The 17638-nt window shown below is 50.5% G+C and overlaps 1 protein-coding gene, 2 long non-coding RNA genes and 1 pseudogene across 6 annotated transcripts; all 4 read right to left on the reverse strand.

Moving 5' to 3' along the window:
* Positions 1-1933: 1933 nt before the first annotated feature.
* On the reverse strand, positions 1934-4598 carry LOC120641785 (multiple organellar RNA editing factor 3, mitochondrial-like). Its single transcript, XM_039918020.1, has 4 exons — positions 4157-4598; positions 2784-2881; positions 2595-2660; positions 1934-2434 (listed from the first exon to the last, which is right to left on the reverse strand). The coding sequence occupies exons 1-4, from the start codon at positions 4513-4515 to the stop codon at positions 2193-2195; spliced, it is 765 nt and encodes a 254-aa protein (XP_039773954.1). The 5' UTR covers positions 4516-4598; the 3' UTR covers positions 1934-2192.
* Positions 4599-6995: 2397 nt separating this feature from the next.
* On the reverse strand, positions 6996-7959 carry LOC120641786 (annotated as a pseudogene).
* Positions 7960-11740: 3781 nt separating this feature from the next.
* LOC120641787 lies at positions 11741-12708 on the reverse strand. The gene is made up of 2 exons (XR_005662399.1): positions 12384-12708; positions 11741-12300 (listed from the first exon to the last, which is right to left on the reverse strand). It is a non-coding gene; the product is annotated as an uncharacterized LOC120641787 (long non-coding RNA).
* Positions 12709-13712: 1004 nt separating this feature from the next.
* On the reverse strand, positions 13713-16646 carry LOC120641788. Of its 4 annotated transcripts, XR_005662402.1 has the most exons (9): positions 16302-16646; positions 16209-16224; positions 15876-16137; positions 15708-15770; positions 15042-15114; positions 14864-14964; positions 14660-14773; positions 14413-14446; positions 13713-13987 (listed from the first exon to the last, which is right to left on the reverse strand). It is a non-coding gene; the product is annotated as an uncharacterized LOC120641788 (long non-coding RNA). The 4 variants fall into 4 exon arrangements; XR_005662401.1 differs by having other exon boundaries at positions 15876-16224; XR_005662400.1 differs by having other exon boundaries at positions 16209-16646.
* Between the last annotated feature and the right edge of the window lie 992 nt (positions 16647-17638).

The raw sequence follows: 17638 nt of genomic DNA on the forward strand, positions 1-17638 counted from the left end.
CATCTTAGTTTAGTTGCGAATAAACCAAGAAAATACGGGCCGTTTGGAGCTGCTAGCACTTGTTACTAAACTTTGTATATGTGTCCCGGCCCGTGTTTTTTTGGAGTCGAAGTGTGTGTGTGTTTGTGTGTGTGTGTGTGTGTGTATATATATATATATATATATATATATATATATATATATATATATATATATATATATATATTATCTGCCAACTCTTTATAAACGGCACGTTCGCCATCCCGTAACTTCGTCCTCCTCTCGCGCGTGCGCGTCAGGTTCCCGCGCCCCTCCGCCCACACCCGTGGTCGGGACCTCGCCGCCGGGGCGCTACGGCCATCCCGCCCGCCGTCGCCTCCTCCCGCCGCTGCATCGCGGCGTCAAGCTCTTCGTTGGGACGTCTTCCGCAGCAGGGACGCCGCTGGGGGCGCCTCCTTCTCGCCAGACCTTTTCCGCAATAGGAACGCCGCCGGGGGTGCCTCTCCTCGCCGGACTCCGCCGCGTGCCCGCCGCTGGGCACGCCTCGGCCTCGAGCTCTCCATGCTCATCCTTTTCCTCGCGCTGCTCGAGCCGAGCTCGCCGCCGCCAACGGGCCCCGCCGCTGCAGCTCGCTTGGGCCCGATTCATCACCACCCGCACAACCTCTTCCACTCGTGCTACCTCCCCGGTTGCCCAATCACCGCCTCGTCACTTCCAGTGAGCCACCGTGCCGCTGCCACACGTCGCCTCCGATCACCCATCTGCCGAGCTTAAGCATGGAATGGGTTCCCCTCACCTCGAGGATGCTCGCCGGCCTTGACGCCGGCGAGGCGGCGAGGAATCGGCCAGTCAAACCGGCGGCCGACAGATTTTGACCAGGCCTATGCGTGGGGTTTGGAGAGGGGTTCGGTTTGGAGAGGTTATTTGAAGAACATGTTGAATTTGATCACTTTTTTTGCTAGCTATTTCATTTTATATATAATAGCTAAATCATAATTTTAGCTAGTTACTTTTAGATACTCTGTTGGAGAAGCATATTATGTCTGCCCCGATCCTTTACAAACTGATGAACGTCTACGCGTTCGTTACAATTAAGTTATTAACATAATTAGCCTCTAAAAACCAATCAACATAAACTAGCAAGTAGCAACGTAGAAAAGGCCATTCATCACCCGAACAAGTCGTGCATCCAAATTCCAACACACGAAACTGGACCGGCAGACTACATGGATGGCATCGACGCATCGTCGTTCATTCTGGGCAGTCCTCGGCGGCGGAGCCATCGGGGTTGTGGACGACGCAGACCCGGCCATCCGACGGCCCGCACACGCAGTTGCACCCCCGGGAACTGCTGCCCGGGGTAGTTGGCGCACGTGACGTACGTCCCGTCCACGCAGAGGAACCCGCACTCGTCCACGCCGACCGCCCCTACTACCAGAAGCCCTGATTCAGAGCTCGCAAGAACAGAAAAAAAATTCAGAGCTCATGTTGTTACGAACGATGGATATTTTGAAAAGATAAAAGAGAAAGCATGTGAAATCTGACCGAACAAGAGGGCAACAACGGCTGCTCGAGACAGGTTGGTGATGGAGGCCATGCTTCGCAGTTGCAGTTCAGTAAGTAACACGACTACGAGCAGGCCCATCCGCTGGTAGGAAACACCTTGCTTTTCTCCAACTCCAGACGTTGGGCTTATATACGATCCGTTAGCGTTTATTCTCCCGAATCTTACCAGCTATTTCGTTGAATTTCCAATGCGTCATTGCTGTTCCTCCCTATTTTCACGCTGACGGTTCCTAAGCAAGCTCTAGCTTCCGTTCGAGGAATGCTGATGCCAGCAGGCGCGTCTCCTCTCTCGTCGGTGTTGGGCTGAGGTCCTTCATCACGCCAACTTCACACGGTAAACCGAAGAAAGCACAAGGCCTGACCAGGTGTAGCAAGCTAGGAGATTGTGTTATGCATGAAGCCAGCAACGGCAAGCACAAACGAATTTTTAAGAGTGATACAGAGGAGGTTCTTCTTCGGACACTGTCAAATTAAAACTCCAGGAACCAAAAAAAATAGGACTACAAGGGCTCGTGTCCAGCAGCCAGGCATTAAGTTACATGTTCCAGTCATAAGCTACAAGAATAGTCATGAGATTTAGCTCAAGAAATGTCTGGCAGAAGTATAGTATTAACAAAGTCACCTCCATGCCTAAACTCTAGATGAAGTTATTTTCCTACTCCTGGTGGCATGGTTTCATAGCCTTGCTGCGGATTCTGAGCGGCCTCTTGTGGAAATGGTGGCCTCTGCTGCTGCGTCGAAGGGCCTCTTTGCATAGTTTCTCTTCGTTCGACTTGGACAGTCTCCCGTTGCCTGTCGTAGCGAGGACGAGGTCTACTCCGTACCTGCTGCCTCTCGGTAAATCGGAATTGAGGTCTGTGTATGACCTTGCCATCTACGAATAGATCACCTGCCAAGTGGTAGTACAAGACAATAGTGACCCACACAGTTTGGGACAAGATGACACCTCACTTGTATGATGAATGTTGAGCAAGAGAGTAAAAGCATAACAATCAGGCTGTAGCCAGAACGACCAATGAAATTTCACAGAAGAAACAATAATTACCAACCTCCATAATCCTTGTTAGGTACATCCAGATATGAATCAGGTAACACCCACAGAACTCCCGGCAATCCTTCAAACAGTTGCAAAATCAGAAAAACTAAATTTAGTTCAAACTTCATTGTGAAAACTAATCTCACTTTAAATTAGAGAATTTGAGATTTTAAAAAATAAATTAGAGCAATTCAAATTTCACCTTTAACTTTGTACGATAACTCCTCTGAAATTAATGCACCAAATCCTGTATATGTTGTAGTGCACACAGAGTAGATTTTTTTCTTTGCTTCCTCCTCACTGCACAATAGGATTACAATCAACATTTCAGTTCTGGGATGAAACATAAGAGCCTATACATACACATTTTTGGAGTACAAGTGTGTTCAATAATCATGACTTATTATCAGATCATGGCAGTGTGTTGACAAGAGTATACACAAATTACAAAGAAAGAGGGAGCCAGAATATACTCCTATAGCCATTAAAAATAACCTCTTAGCAGGCAAATGACAAAAAGTCATAATTTATTAAAGAAGAAACACATCAACATGAATGCATGTTAAACAGCCTGAAAAGAACCAAAGCTGGGCTCCCACAATCCAGCATTGTCACGGAAAAGAACCAAAGCTCCACAAACTAGTGAATAAATTGTTATAGTCAAGATTCAGTGCATCTCAACATATCAAATAGTCCGGAAATCAAGGCCAGATAAAACTAATATCCAGGTATCAATTGTCATGTGTACACAAGATCTATCAACAACAATCTCACATTTGCATGTTTGCAAGAAAACTGATCTTATGGGTGCAGTCTGAATGTCTGTAGCATTGCCAAATAGAAGACTAGCATCAGCATTCAGCACAATCAATTAAAAGATCAACCAACAAGAAAGGTAAATCTCTGAGATTGTAGTAGCAAAGAGCTGCGAGCACGAGTTCAGCACTAGAGCATGAAACCGCAAATCTGGATACTGAACTTCCATGAATGAAAGCCAACAGAGAAGAAGGCTTCTGGTTATCCACTTAGGATCCTCAGAGTGTTGGAAAACTTGCAACCAAGTGGAGATGGAGGCTGCATTGATAACGACCTATAGTCTAGTCATCTGGTACGCTATCTAGTGCAGTCAGAAGCGCATGAGTCGGCATGCCTAGACTGTATTTGACATGTAGGCAGCGGGGCATCAAGCTGGTTAGGCCGGATGCCTAAGCCCAACAAGGTGAATGCTTTTAACAGCAAGGTGTAAGGCAATGCTTCAAGATTCCAGGCAGGAACTTTCCACGAGGGTTAGGGACAGAGAAATTTAGAACAATCTCGACAGGACATCTCTAGACCCATGGCAAAATGGGTGAAAGCATGCTCGCTAGTCACTAACAATGCAACTAACCACTAGAACATTCAACTAGCAGGACTTTTCTTTCCCAGCCCAGTGGCAATCAGATAATGAACACCAAGAACATTTATCAGTTAATTCAACGAGATTGCACAAATAAACAGAATGAATATTTACGGGCTCAGTTAGTTAGTTCAACGTGATTCCAACAAAATGTATCGGGCGCCCGTACACACACATACCTTCCAACGACGGCGGTGAGGGTCTTGACGTAGGCCTCGATCATCTCCTCCTCAGTCAGCTTGGGGTCGGTGGGGAACTCCATGACGATGAGCCAGTGCTCGTAGTCGCAGCCGTCGAGGAGGATCGTCTCCTTGGGCGGGCGGTTGCTCCAGTTGGGCGAGGGGTCGTTCAGCGGCGAGTACCCGGACCCACCGGACGACGCGGTCTTGGCCCCGCGCGACGCGAGCAGCGCCCACGGGGCGAGGTGGGCGGAGGCAGCTGCGGCGGCGAGCGGGGCGAGGCGGCGGGGGAGCGCGCGGGAGGAGGAGGAGAGGAGGAGCGCGGTGAGGCCGCGGCGGGTGGCGGATGCGGCCGCCATGGCTGGGGGGCCGCAAGGGACTCGGGGCGGAGCGCCGTTGCAGACGGCGGCGAGGGGCGGCGGCGGCGGGGCGAGGGCGAGAGGAGGGGTGCGGAATGGGCAGCAATGTAATATTAGGTGGGCTGGATGGAGTGGGATTGGGTGGGTTGGGCTGGGCTAACGAAATGGTTTCGGCCTGGGGAAGCAGCCTCGCGCAATCCGGCCCGCAGCAGAGCACAAGCAATGTCGCGCGTTCGAGCTCGGCGATTCGGCTCCGGTGAGGGGCGCTGCTAGGATCAAGTGGGTGAACCCTAGCCAAACTATCACACTAATTCAGATTTTATATTTTAGGTCTAAATTAATTCAACAAATCACTTTACATGTGTAATCCAGTCAAATTTATTCCATATCAATTTTTTTTCCGAAACAATTTTTTTATTATTCAAATAATAAAAAATGTCGGTACCTCTGGACTAAGGTACCTACTCTTGCTGTTTCAAGACTCGCTATTATCGTAACTACGCCCTAAGAAGTGAGCAGCCGGACCCCTGCGGTCCAACTCCATCTCACCGGACCAACGGCCCGGACCCGCTTCCCGCTCGTAGGAGTGGAGGCTGTCCGACTGGTCCGGGTCACCACATGGCTCGCGAAGCCTTCTCTCGGGAAGACATCGAACTCGCCCACCTACCGCATTAATCGGAGACGTAGTCGGAGACTGTAAGTTGCGATCTGCGCAGGCAGAGCCCAAGATTTTGACTTTTTTTATTTTTTTTTTTGCCAGGCTTTTGTACTGTTGACCGCGCGTTACCAAGGCGCACAGTGCAGCCGTTGGCGCAGCCACGCCATCGCGTTATTCTGCTACGCCAGTTAGACACGACAGCTCGGCTTTGCCACATAACGCATGCGCGGTAGACCCAACAGTCTATGCCGCAACCTACGTTGCCTCAACGGGCGCCTCGCCGATGGGACAGGTGAAGACTCCCCTCGGTCAGAGAGTCTACAGGGCGATGAAGCGTATCCGGCAAGAGATTCTCAACCACTGTAGCACTATTAATGTCTTTTTCGTAGTATACTATACATCCTTGTTGGGCCCACCTGTCGGGGTCCAACGCCTGTGTACGCGTCCTCCTTGTGCTATAAAAGGGAGACGCCTGTTAGAGAAGGACTCAAGTAAAAAAAAAAGGACTTAGAGGCAGATGATAGACTCATCCACAGACACAAGAGCAATACATCTCTCAGTGGACGTAGGGTATTACGCTCCGGCGGCCCGAACCACTCTAAATCCCCGAGTGTTCTTGTGTTCTTGCTTCATGAGTAGATCTGATGGATTACTTGCGCATCCCCGAGTAACCACCCTCAGGGATTCGGCGGGTGCACTACGCCACCCGGCTGTGGCCCTCCTCTTAGAGCCACGACAAAAAAGTTTGTTCGAGAACAAAAAAAATATTCCAGAACAAAAAAAATTTATTGGACCTTGTGCAATGGTTTAACTGCCAGTCGCTTGAGCGACTCCTAATATTTGCGCTGGTGAGCGCAAGTGTCGTTTGATAACTTCGAACACAGATTACTGCGTGGAGCGGTTTGGCCCGAAGCAGTTGCCCACCGACAGGGGTGCAAATGAGTGACCCTTAAATACCATTTCAATTCTTTTTAGTTCGAAATTTTATATTATTTTTTTAAAATGACTCCCATCCGGATCGTGTATCGAGATTTGCCAAAAGGGGTCGTCTAGAACTTGAAACGGATGAGTACGTCCCATCCGGCCATCCCCAGAAGCAGCAGTTTTGTCAGGCAAAACTAAAAAGTCGATCCTAAAGCGCCGTCGTCTTGAATCGTGCTCCGTCCGAATTAGCAGCTACCCCTGTCCACTTTCACTTTGGATGGCTCTCCGCTCCAAGACGGGTGGCTTTCACCTAATATCAGCTTTCGATTCCATCTCACCAAGCAGGCCTGCATCTGATTAAACAACCGTACGATCAGCAGCTGTTTGATTACTGATCACCGGCAGCGAGGAGGGCTGAGCGTCCTCCATAGCAGCTGTTTGATTACTGATCACCGGCAGCGAGGAGGGCTGAGCGTCCTCCATTTTTCTACTTCCGATACCAGCGTCACCGCCTCCAGCGCTCCACATGCTTGCTCTTTGCTGCTTTAGCCCCGTTATTCTCGCGCCCCCTCGCTTTTGGGAATTCTGTATGCGCAGAAATGAACGGACCACTTGGAATTCTGTTCTCTGAATTTGGCAAAAGGAGCATCAGATTTTATTTGCTTGTTTCTTTGCGAAAAGCATCGACTTTTCGTACGTGTGCAAGGAGAAAGAGGAAGAGGTCTTTATGACAAAGAAAATATTGGTAGAATTCTGTGCGTGCTCTTTATTTCGTCCTGGAGGAGTGGTTGGGAGCAACATGGCAGCAAGTGTGCCAAATTGAAAGCAGTAGCTGAAAATATCTTTTCCCGAGTCAAATATCATATGGAAAAGAAATACTGGAAGATTGACAATGTGGTTAAAACGTATAGAACGACCCCATTTATTTGCAATCTTTTATGGAGTGACTGGAGCCTGAAGATGCATGTTGGCCCACGAATATGGGACAAATTTGCACTGCTCGCAGCTGGGAAGTTGGACTTCTTGGTGGTCATCGATCTGAAGTATTCGAGCCAAAACTAGAAGCTGGCAGAAAAAAGGAAATCAAATCAAAGACTTTCAGAGTACCAGATCGAGTGGATTCCTCATCTTACAAGGCTGGATGAAAAGATCAGTCCACTCAAAGATGAACGGAACAGGGCCAAGATCTATGCTACAAGTATATCGAATGAACATATCTTGGATCCGGATTTACATATATATATTTACATACATATTATTACACAAAAAAGGAGAGAAAAAGAAGAAGCAAATGGAACCTCTAGAGGAGCAAGAACACTGACAACGCCAACGCACGCCTGCACAGCCACGCCTCAAGGAAATCGAACCGCTAGTCCGCTACGCTAGGAGGATCTCCGACCGACCTCAGACGACCACGGTGAGGTAGGCGACCGCGAGCCCACCGTCGCCGGAGCCGGCCCCGGCGAGCGTGCCGAGGAGGCGGCGGAACGGGGCCGCGGGGCAGGGGATGCGCAGCGGGCCCCGGCGCGCGTAGCGTACTCCTGCGCGGCGCGGCGGAGCAGCTCGGCGATGGGGGGGCGGCCCAGCAGCTCGGCGGGGACGACGAACCGCTCCGTCTCCTCCCCCTCGGCGCCGACCTCCACCGGCACGTGCCCCGCCGGCACCTTCCCCCCGGCCCCGTGCCACGCCGGCGCCGCCACGGCGCCCGGCGTCACCCTGCAGGCCCCCGTCGAGACGCACCGGAGCAGCCCCTTCATCGTCATGCGCCAGGCCCCGCGGCCCGCCGCTCGCCCACGGCCTCACGCTCACGGGCGCGCGCGCGCGACGGTGGAGATCGAGGCGGGGGCGCGAGGCAGGCTGCAGTGCCGGAGCAGGAGCAGCCGAGCTGGAGCGCTGCGAGGGGGAGGCGAGGACGGCGGGGGCGTGCGCTTGCGCAGGCGTCCGCTACTATATAGCCGGATGCCGGGGCCGGTGGCACCGACAGGTGGGGCGGGAGTGTCCGTGGCCCCACGTGGAGGTGGGACGGCGGGGGGAGGTGTACGAATAGGACCACGGCGAGTTCCCGAGGCGCGAGGAGAGGGAGAGAGAGAGAGGAGATGGGGCCTGGCCTGGCCTGGCCTGGCCTGGGGTGGTGGGGACTGGTGAGTGAGTGGCGTGGTGGGATCGTGTGCGCCGGAGCTGCGCACGGCGCGGCGCCCGCCGGCCGACACGACGCCTGCGCTCCGAGCCTCCGGTGCAGGCCCCGTCGAGACGCACCGGAGCAGCCCCTTCATCGTCATGCGCCAGGCCCCGCGGCCCGCCGCTCGCCCACGGCCTCACGCTCACGGGCGCGCGCGCGGCGACGGTGGAGATCGAGGCGGGGGCGCGAGGCAGGCTGCAGTGCCGGAGCAGGAGCAGCCGAGCTGGAGCGCTGCGAGGGGGAGGCGAGGACGGCGGGGGCGTGCGCTTGCGCAGGCGTCCGCTACTATATAGCCGGATGCCGGGGCCGGTGGCACCGACAGGTGGGGCGGGAGTGTCCGTGGCCCCACGTGGAGGTGGGACGGCGGGGGAGGTGTACGAATAGGACCACGGCGAGTTCCCGAGGCGCGAGGAGAGGGAGGGAGAGAGAGAGAGAGATGGGGCCTGGCCTGGCCTGGGGTGGTGGTGAGTGAGTGGCGTGGTGGGATCGTGTGCGCCGGAGCTGCGCACGGCGCGGCGCCCGCCGGCCGACACGACGCCTGCGCTCCGAGCCTCCGGCGGCGTCGGCATCCCGACGTGACCGGCCGGGTGGCGTGTGGCTGGTTCGACGGCACGGCCGACGTGGATCGCGGCTCGCCGGAGACGATGACTCACTCCAGCATGTGGTCGAACTCGCCAAGTCACCCACGCGAGGAGCCACGAGCACGCGTGTCCTGCCGTCCCGCGTCGCGCCCAGTCACATGGGCGCTCGCCGCCGGGGCACAGGCGCACGCGCAGCCAGCGGGCGACACCCGGGAGACGGTTAGGGCGCTGCCGTCGCCGGAATGGTGGCGTCCGCGTCCCGCGAGGGCGACGGCACGTGAGCCCCCCCCCCCCCCCACCCACCCACCCACCCCCGGTGCGGGGTGGCTTCCGTACGCGGCCCATGTACGGTTCCGTAACCACGGAAGGGGGGGCGGTGGGTACGGCGAGTGGGGCCCGCGCGGCCGTACGTTACCCGTGGCTTTCCGTCCTTTCCGCCGGGCCCACCCGCCCTCTCTCCCACGCCTCGTCAAGCGGAGCGGCAGTGCCGGACTGCCAGGCTGCCAACGTGGAGGTCGCGGCAAGTACAGACACGGAGGGCGGGCATGGAAAGCGTTGCCGACAGGGGCGACGTCTCGTCTCATGTAGCGTCAAGCGTGCCCCTGTTCTCGGAGGGAGAGCTGCTCCTTTTTGAAGGTGCTCCCATTTTTTTTCCCGGTGGGGCTCTTTGTGGTTGAGGTTCGTAGGGTTTAATTTATTTTTTTTGGAGTATAGATTTTCAGTTCTGAACCCCTTTGTAATGTGCATATTTTTCCACGACGATTTTTCAGAGAGTGTGGGCGGGAGAAAGGAGCACCGATTTCATTGATGTTTAATTATAGCGGTCCTTGTTCATGACATGCATTGGTATTTATTGGTAAACGCGTTACGGTAGACATCGCAGTAGCCCTCACTTCCTGGTAGCCATAGTGCTTATCATGCCACTAATAAAGCACTTATAACATTGATCCAACGGCTGTTATTTCGGCCTATCAAAAGAAGCGGGGTGTATTATAAAGATGCACGTGGATACCCATTGATATTTTTGGGTTTCTCATTTTAGTTCATTTTCTCTCCCAAATTAAATACGTAGAATATCATTCTAGTTTATTTTATCAAATTTTGGGTCGATCCAATGACGCAAAAAAGGTGGGACTTGCATCCCTAGGTGTGTTGCTTGATAAAAAAAACAATTTATTGTGAAAATAAGTATATTTTTAGTTGACCATCCTACTTAAATGGTTTTCTGATATGAAAAGCCACAGCGGGTACATATAATTACACACACACATATATATATATAGTATTGCTATATGGTACCAAGGTCCAAATAGCTATTCGGTCCCCAGCTCCCTTTTACCGAGGAGCCGAACGAGCCGAACAAGCTGGTTCTCTGCTACATCCTGCTGCATCCCTAGATTGCACCTTGTTGCCTCTTCGACAATGACTTCCTGTTCTTTTCTCACCGGAACATCTCCCTGCTCTCCTACTTCACCAAACTGGAGCCTTCTCGTTGCCATGCTGCTTCACAAAGTAAATGCCAAAACCATCAGCACATTATCCAGTCTGCATCCAGAGATGACAACTTAATTGATTAGCGTGGCATAGGATAGAGGGGGTGTTTAGTTCATTTTGCAAAATTGTGTAAAGATGTAAAGAGGGCATTTGAAGTACTAAATGAAGTCTATTTGCAAAACTTTTTGCATAGATGGGTTGTAAATCGCGAGACGAATCTAATGATGTTAATTAATCCATGTTTAATCAATAATTAGTGGATGGTTACTGTAGCATCACTGTTGCAAATCATGGATTAAGTAGGCTCATTAGAATCGTCTCGCGATTTACAGCCCATCCATGCAAAAAATTTTATAAATAGACTTCATTTAGTACTTCAAATTAGCAAGATTCCGTTTCACTTTAATGCGTTTACGGCTTTTTTGCAAAAACCTGTAAAGATCTAAACAGGGCCAGAATATCAGATGAGCAAATGGATAGTGGGGGGAAATCCCTTACTAGCTTCGATAAATCATTAAGCTACATCATGAAAGCATTAAGCTATTGAATCCTCTCAGTGACATTTAATCGAACACGTGACCTCCATCGTTGGAAAGGGAGCAGATCACGCCATTACGAGCGGACAAACACAATCAAACACTCCAATACCTTGTGGGGCTACACGCTGGTTTGGAGGCAGAGTAGTCCCCGTTGAGCGCGAGGCAGAGTAGACCACGGCGAGCGTGTGGCAGAGCAGTCCAAGGTGCTTCCTGCGACACCACGCCGTGCGCGCGAGGTCAGCTCCCACGGCCTCCGCCTCCTCGACCAGACACTGGTGCTGGAGAGGACCGCCGCGGCGCGAAGTCCGGAGAGGTCCGTCGCGGCCCAAATTCTGGAGCAGTCCGCCGCGGCGCGCGCTCCGATGTTCTCCGCCTCGAGCGAGAAACGGCTTCCTACTGTGCGTCTCGATTTCTTGCACGAGCGTGACGCCATTGGGAACCGCCAGGACGTGGGGGTGGTGGGGGGCGCGGCGGGGCGTGGCCGGGTCGGCTGACTGCGAAGGACGAACTGCCGCAGCGAATCGTGGCCGGAGGGAGCGCGGACTGAGGAGCCTTTTCGGCTCGGGGCGGGGGAGAGGGGGTCGGGACCGGCTCCATGTGGACGGCTCGGGGGCTTGTTCTCCTCGGTGGAGATTGGACGCTAGGGACCAAATGCCTATTTGGAACCCGGGGACCAAATAGTGCTGCCCTATATATATATATATATATATATATATATATATATATATATATATATATATATATATATATATATATATATATATATATATATATATATATATATATATATATATATATATATACCTGCGAATGGATTGACATCCAAAATCCAATCGAAAATCCAATCGTGTGAATCCAATTGAAATCCATGTAAAATTAGCATCCATCCAGTTCAATTCTAACAATTAGTCTCTGAAATCCAATCCACTCCAATCCTAATCCATTTAATCCATATCCATCCAATACAATCCTAAATTCCAGCATTAAGTGGGAGGCACAAACAAAGCAGCCACCAGCACATCATGTCATCATCTAGACGTCTTCCTCGGCCACGGCAAGCTCGCCGGCAAGGAGCTAATGCTGTGCAGCGTCTTGCTGTCCCCATCCACGCACACTTCCTTGCACGCAGCGCCATCACCTGCGGCCTCTGCACGCAGCGCGCGCTAGCAGCACGAGCGCACCCAGCGCCACCACGCACCACCAGGAGGCCACGTCCGCCGCCGCCGACATGGCCGCCGCGCACAGCTCCGCACCCGCCACCACCGCGCACCACTAGCCGGCCACGTTCGCCGCCGACATGGCCGTCACGCACGGCAGTGGGCGCACAGCTCTGCACCCTGCCGCCACCGCGCACCACCACAGGCCGCGTCCGCCGCCGCCCACAGCTCAGCACCTGGCCGCCGCCTGCCGCTGCTCGTCCCCGGCCATGCTACTGTCAAATAAAATTTCGACGGAAGCACACAAGAACTAGCCAGAGAAACTAAGAGCTTTACCTTGAAGAAGATCACATCCGGGTTGTGCTTCTCCACGAGGGCACCGATGGCCAGCCTCCTCTCGTAGAAAAAGACATCCTCTCGCGACCAGACGTTGTGCGACGGCCGGGAGAGAGATGCGCGGCGGCGGGAGTGAGAGATGCGCGTGCGGCCGGGACTCGAGAGAGATGTGCGTGCGTACGGCCGGGATTCCCTATGATTGCTGCCGGGAGAGAGAGATGCGCGGCGGCCGGGACTCAGGAGAGATGTGCGTGCGGCACGGCGCGGTGCGGCGGTGGGGCGGCGACGGCGGCGGGGGAGAAGATGTGCGTGCGGTGGCGGGGGAGATGCGTCCGCTCCCCTCACCAGTCCAAATGGATTTGGATTATCCCATCTTTTTTCATCCAATGGAATCCAACCCTAATGGATCTAAAGCAATGAATATCCATATCCAGCTTGATCCAAATCCAATAGAACTAGGTTCATGCCCGTGCGTTGCAATGGGCAGCAAAAATATACTCCTATAACGAACTTCATAGAACATCACAAAAAACAATAATTCAATGCTACTCCCTCCGTTCACTTTTGATAGCTATATTTCATCTTGACACAATGACCAAGGAAAACAACTTTACTTATCATATAATAAATACAACACGGACTTTTTTGTTGGTCCTCCAATGCTTTAACTGGAAACTCCTCGTTACCAGTGCTATTTATTGCCACAGCCCATGCCATTAGCAAATATAGCTATCATTTGTGAACATTTGAGTTTTTAAAATATATCTATCAAAAGTGAATGGAGGGAGTATAGTTTTACTAAAAAACAAAACAACCTGCTCTATAATATATTTAGACCCATGATGCGATTAAGATAATGTTTTATATTGGTTGAAAGCATCTTCCAATATCAATTCGCTTTATGTGCCAAGACATGAATAAACCAGTTTATAAGAAAAAGTAATAATATTCTGAATGTCAAATGAGAATAATAAGATCAATTAAGAAATATAGTTTTATAACTTATTTATTTAATGTATTAGGTGTTAATATTCTTCTTTATAAATTTGGTCAACATAGACTAATTCGAGTTAGGAAAATGCAAAAAGTCTTATATTTCAAGAGGGAGGGAGCAGGTCAGCAATGATGCGAACGGACTTGTTTTGCTGGACGTGCAACTGATAGATGAAGTCCATCAAGTCCAATTAATTAGTAGGGGTCTAAATCTGCAAAGCCCACCCAAAGCTTTTTTTGCTAATCATATGTGTACAAAACGGCATCTGAAGAAAGATATATTGTCAGTAAGTAGGATAGGTTTTCTGTACTTACCCCTATTTCCTTGAGTAGAGATATTCTCAAATGCCATTTATTATGTAAAACAATCAGTAACATTATGAAACTGGAAACATGGCATTATGAATTGGGCTAGGAATTTAAGTTTTGGACACATAGCAGAGTGCAATGGGTTGCATTGTCTACAAAACTTAAGAGCTATGAAATTTGAACATTTTAATTCTTCAGATCCGGTATACTACAAAACAAATTTATCAAAGGCGTTCGCTCCCACTGATTTCCTGCACAACTTGGCGACCTGCTCCGCACCTGTCGATGGCCCTGCTCTGCTACTGCATAGGGAGTTCTAGAATTAAAATAGCATGAAAAATAATGTATGATTCCTTTAGTAGAAAAGTTCTGTAAACCAAGAATAGATAATTTCGCTGGGAGACAATAAAAAAGTACCAGCAATCTAATCATATAGTATAATGCCATATGAGCTCTTCTGAGGCATAAGCCATATGATTTTGCAAATCAGTTGAGATTTGAGAATCAGTAAAGTAGACTAAAAGGAGTAATTAGCTATATGAGCATTGTACAAGAGAAAGAGAAAAATCACAGATCCCTATCTCAATCCATGCTATCCCAAAGCCGTTCAATGTTGTCTAAATGTTATTTTTAAAGACAAGATCAACAAGACAACAATGAAAATAAAGGGATGGTGAAATGCTAAAGAATAAAGATGGCAGGAGGGTCCGTGGACCATGCATATTACCTGCAAGCATGCTTGAACCCACTGTTTTGACAATCTGGAGCACAAGACAAAAGGAGCTATATTTCAGATATTTTAGTCCTTGCAAATATTGACACAAAAAATTTTATTTCTATTTCCATTTTCTATATATGGATCCAAGTATTCAGTTGGATGTCAACTAAATTTCTCTGACATTCATTATATGAGGAACAATGTGTAGCACCCTTTGATCCATAGCAGGTCAAAATAGAGGAAACCGACGCCTCACCTGGTAGCATTCTTTGATGCAGTGCCAGAACAGGTGAGAGGACCACCTCATTGGTGCTCGATCCAGCACAACACCCATTGATGCTGGTGAAAGAATAGAACGGGGCAGGAATTTCTGGTAAATGCAGAAAACAAAGAACACTTGGCAAATAAGAAAGGAAGTCATTTTAGATGTGTCACTATAAGTTGGTGATCTGGTTCTTACTTGCAATGGTCTTTATGCTATCGAATGACCAATTCCTTCAGCCGGGGTGTACAAGTGCAGAAAATTTGGCCAGTAGAAATGCATGTCAACGTCTAAATAATCTATAGAAAAATCTTTATAAGTATCAGTTCTAAAATGTACCTGCACTGCCTGCAAGGAAGCAACAAACACATCATACCTCGATCATAATGTTCTCATTTCCATCCAAGGCTCCAATCATTTTCGACAATTCCACTGTGTTTTGGAAAAGACTGAAAGTAAAAAGAAGGATCATGTACTACCAATTTAAAACATTTATATGCTGTTTACATGCTCCAAAAAAAAATTGAATTGGCTAATAAAGTAGAACAAAAGGTTCCTTAACTGAACAGCGAACACAGGTTTGTAAGAGAAACACATGGATGGGTTAATATAGAGTATAAGGGACATTGCAATTAGGAAAAAAACTAATTCCCAAAGCCAGAGGTGAATACAATCGATATATGTCTATTAAATAATACAATAGCAGCCAATGGACGTATCGTAAGACTCTGTTGTGAGTCTAATATTCACAATTTATAGTAGATGCTAGCCAAAAGTTTGTCTTTTCAAACCAACATAACCAAGCATACATATTCACTACTCAGTCAAATGGCTTAGTGCAGTCCAGTGAAATAATCCAACAACACAACAATGATCTTGATAAAAAAAATGATGCAGATAATGAGAAATCAGATTCTAGCCCGCGCATTCATCATTCTCTTTCCATACAGCAAACTATGCACATGCACACATTGTCAAGTTCTTTCAACCAAAAATGGATCAATGGAGCAGCAAAAAAAAAGATTTGTTTTCACTCACAAACCTTCTCCCTCTGAACTTCACGGAAGCAACATGCAGCCACTCAAGCTTCTCTCTTCCTCCATCACTGGCAAGAAAGAACACAAAAAACATCTCAGCAAACACGAGCAATCACAAACAAACCAGCAGGTAGCTTCTCTTTCGAATAAAAAATTACTTCTTTTACTCTCACCTGCAAGCAAGCAGCAGCTCCTCTCGAGCGCGCATATCAGCAGCAGCTACACACCAACTCATCGTCTCCCGTCGATTTAAATGGCAGCTCCACTGCCACTCCGTCTCCTCGTCTCCCAAATCAGAAAGAGCGAGGTGCTCCAATATCAAGTCGCAGGGGCATGCGTGCCGCGGAGTCCATGGCAGCGCAGAACACCATGGCCGGCAGCCGGCCATCCTTGCCTAGTTCACTTTGGCGGCGTTGGCGTCCTCGTCCCCGGTGGCTTTGTCCCGCGAAATTAATAAGAACTTAATCACATCCGTGAGCGAAGGGAAGGATGGAGGTGGAGCGTACCTGGAGCTGGAGGTGTCTGCATCGAGGAGGGCGGCATGAGGAGCAGAAGCACGGTGCAGGCGAAAGCGGAGGCGGATTGGCGAATGCGAGTACCTGCTCGATGTGGCCCTACGGGAAGTTGAAGATGAGGTCACCGGGGCGCGAAACGGTGACGGCCGTGGGCGGAGATAGCGCAGAGATCCGCGGTGAGCGGAGGCCCTCCGATCCGCGCGACTGGAGGTCGGCCATTGCGGGTTCGCGGGCCAGCGTCATTGGGCGGTCGGCCGAGAGCGGAGAGAGATTGAAGATCCATGCGCCGTCGAGGGAGGGAGAGGGTGTCGGCGTGCGGATCGCGGAGATTTGCAACGCCGGCTCGGAGAGGACGCAACGGCGATGGCGTGGGGGCGAGCCTGGCCGAGGGTTTGCAGCGTCGTTTCGAGCCCACCGAGGGCGAGGGCGAGGCCGCGAAATTAAAAAGTGTTTTAAAAAGTATTTTATTAGTAGTAGAGATAGAGAAGAGATTTATGGACTAAAATTTATTTGGATTTGGATTTAGTCCAATCCAGGAGTACATATATACTGGCCTGCAAATCTACGGAGCATTTTAAAATATCACCATGCATTACGATGTATATGTATCTATCACTGGCCTGCAAGCCCCTGTCTACAAATCTACACAGTACTGTACTTGGGAGTATATATGTATGTACAAGTAAGTCGGAAGTGGATCCTATACCCATATATCCAGCACAAAAGTTAAAAGAGGGGGCGGCGGCTTACACGGGACGGACACCTTTTGCGTGCACTGCTAGAAACACGGAGGAGAGGGGTCGATGATGCATCGTCGGCGTCGGTCGTTGGGGGCCGGGGCATTCTCGTACTTTCGGAGCCGACGGCACACTCCATCTATCTGGAAGGGCGGGCCAGCCCGCAGCATTCGCTGCTTGCTTGCTGGGGCCGCGCCGGAGGGCAGGAGCTCGACTGTGCATGCCTAACGTTTTTTTTTTTGAAGTGGTGCATGCCTAACGTTTTGAACACAGTGTGGTTGTACCCACCACGCACGCATAGGCCAGCCTAGGCCACGCAGTCGCCAGCAGGTACAAATCAAAACGGACAGACAGGTGACATGACACCCTCATCTCATCAGATCGTCGACGCTAATGCATGCTAATGTCTCCTGCATGCACACCCGGGGCCGGGACCACCCGGCACCTAATCTCACTAACCCTGAGCCTCCCTTAACACGCGACACGATCATACTCCACCGTACCCTGAACAACCAAAACCGATCAAACTGCATGCGTGCATGATCCAGCCATCAACAGCTCAGCTCACTAGGGGACGGGATCGCCGGATCAGGGCAGCAAAATAAACGAAAGCGATCGGTTCCGTACACGAAACGAGCCCGGCCGTACGCACGGCCACGCGAACCACAACCACGCACACGGCGC

The sequence above is a fragment of the Panicum virgatum genome, chromosome 7K (assembly GCF_016808335.1).
Source record: "Panicum virgatum strain AP13 chromosome 7K, P.virgatum_v5, whole genome shotgun sequence".
In the NCBI taxonomy this organism is placed as follows: Eukaryota; Viridiplantae; Streptophyta; class Magnoliopsida; order Poales; family Poaceae; genus Panicum; species Panicum virgatum.

Coding starts and splice junctions, on each gene's coding strand:
- LOC120641785 (XM_039918020.1), bottom strand. CDS start 4,515: ATGGCGGCCGCATCCGCCACCCGCCGCGGCCTCACCGCGCTCCTCCTC. Junction 2,882..4,156: donor CTCACCGCCGTCGTTGGAAG/GTATGTGTGTGT, acceptor CCTATTGTGCAG/TGAGGAGGAAGCAAAGAAAA. Junction 2,661..2,783: donor GTTATCGTACAAAGTTAAAG/GTGAAATTTGAA, acceptor AACTGTTTGAAG/GATTGCCGGGAGTTCTGTGG.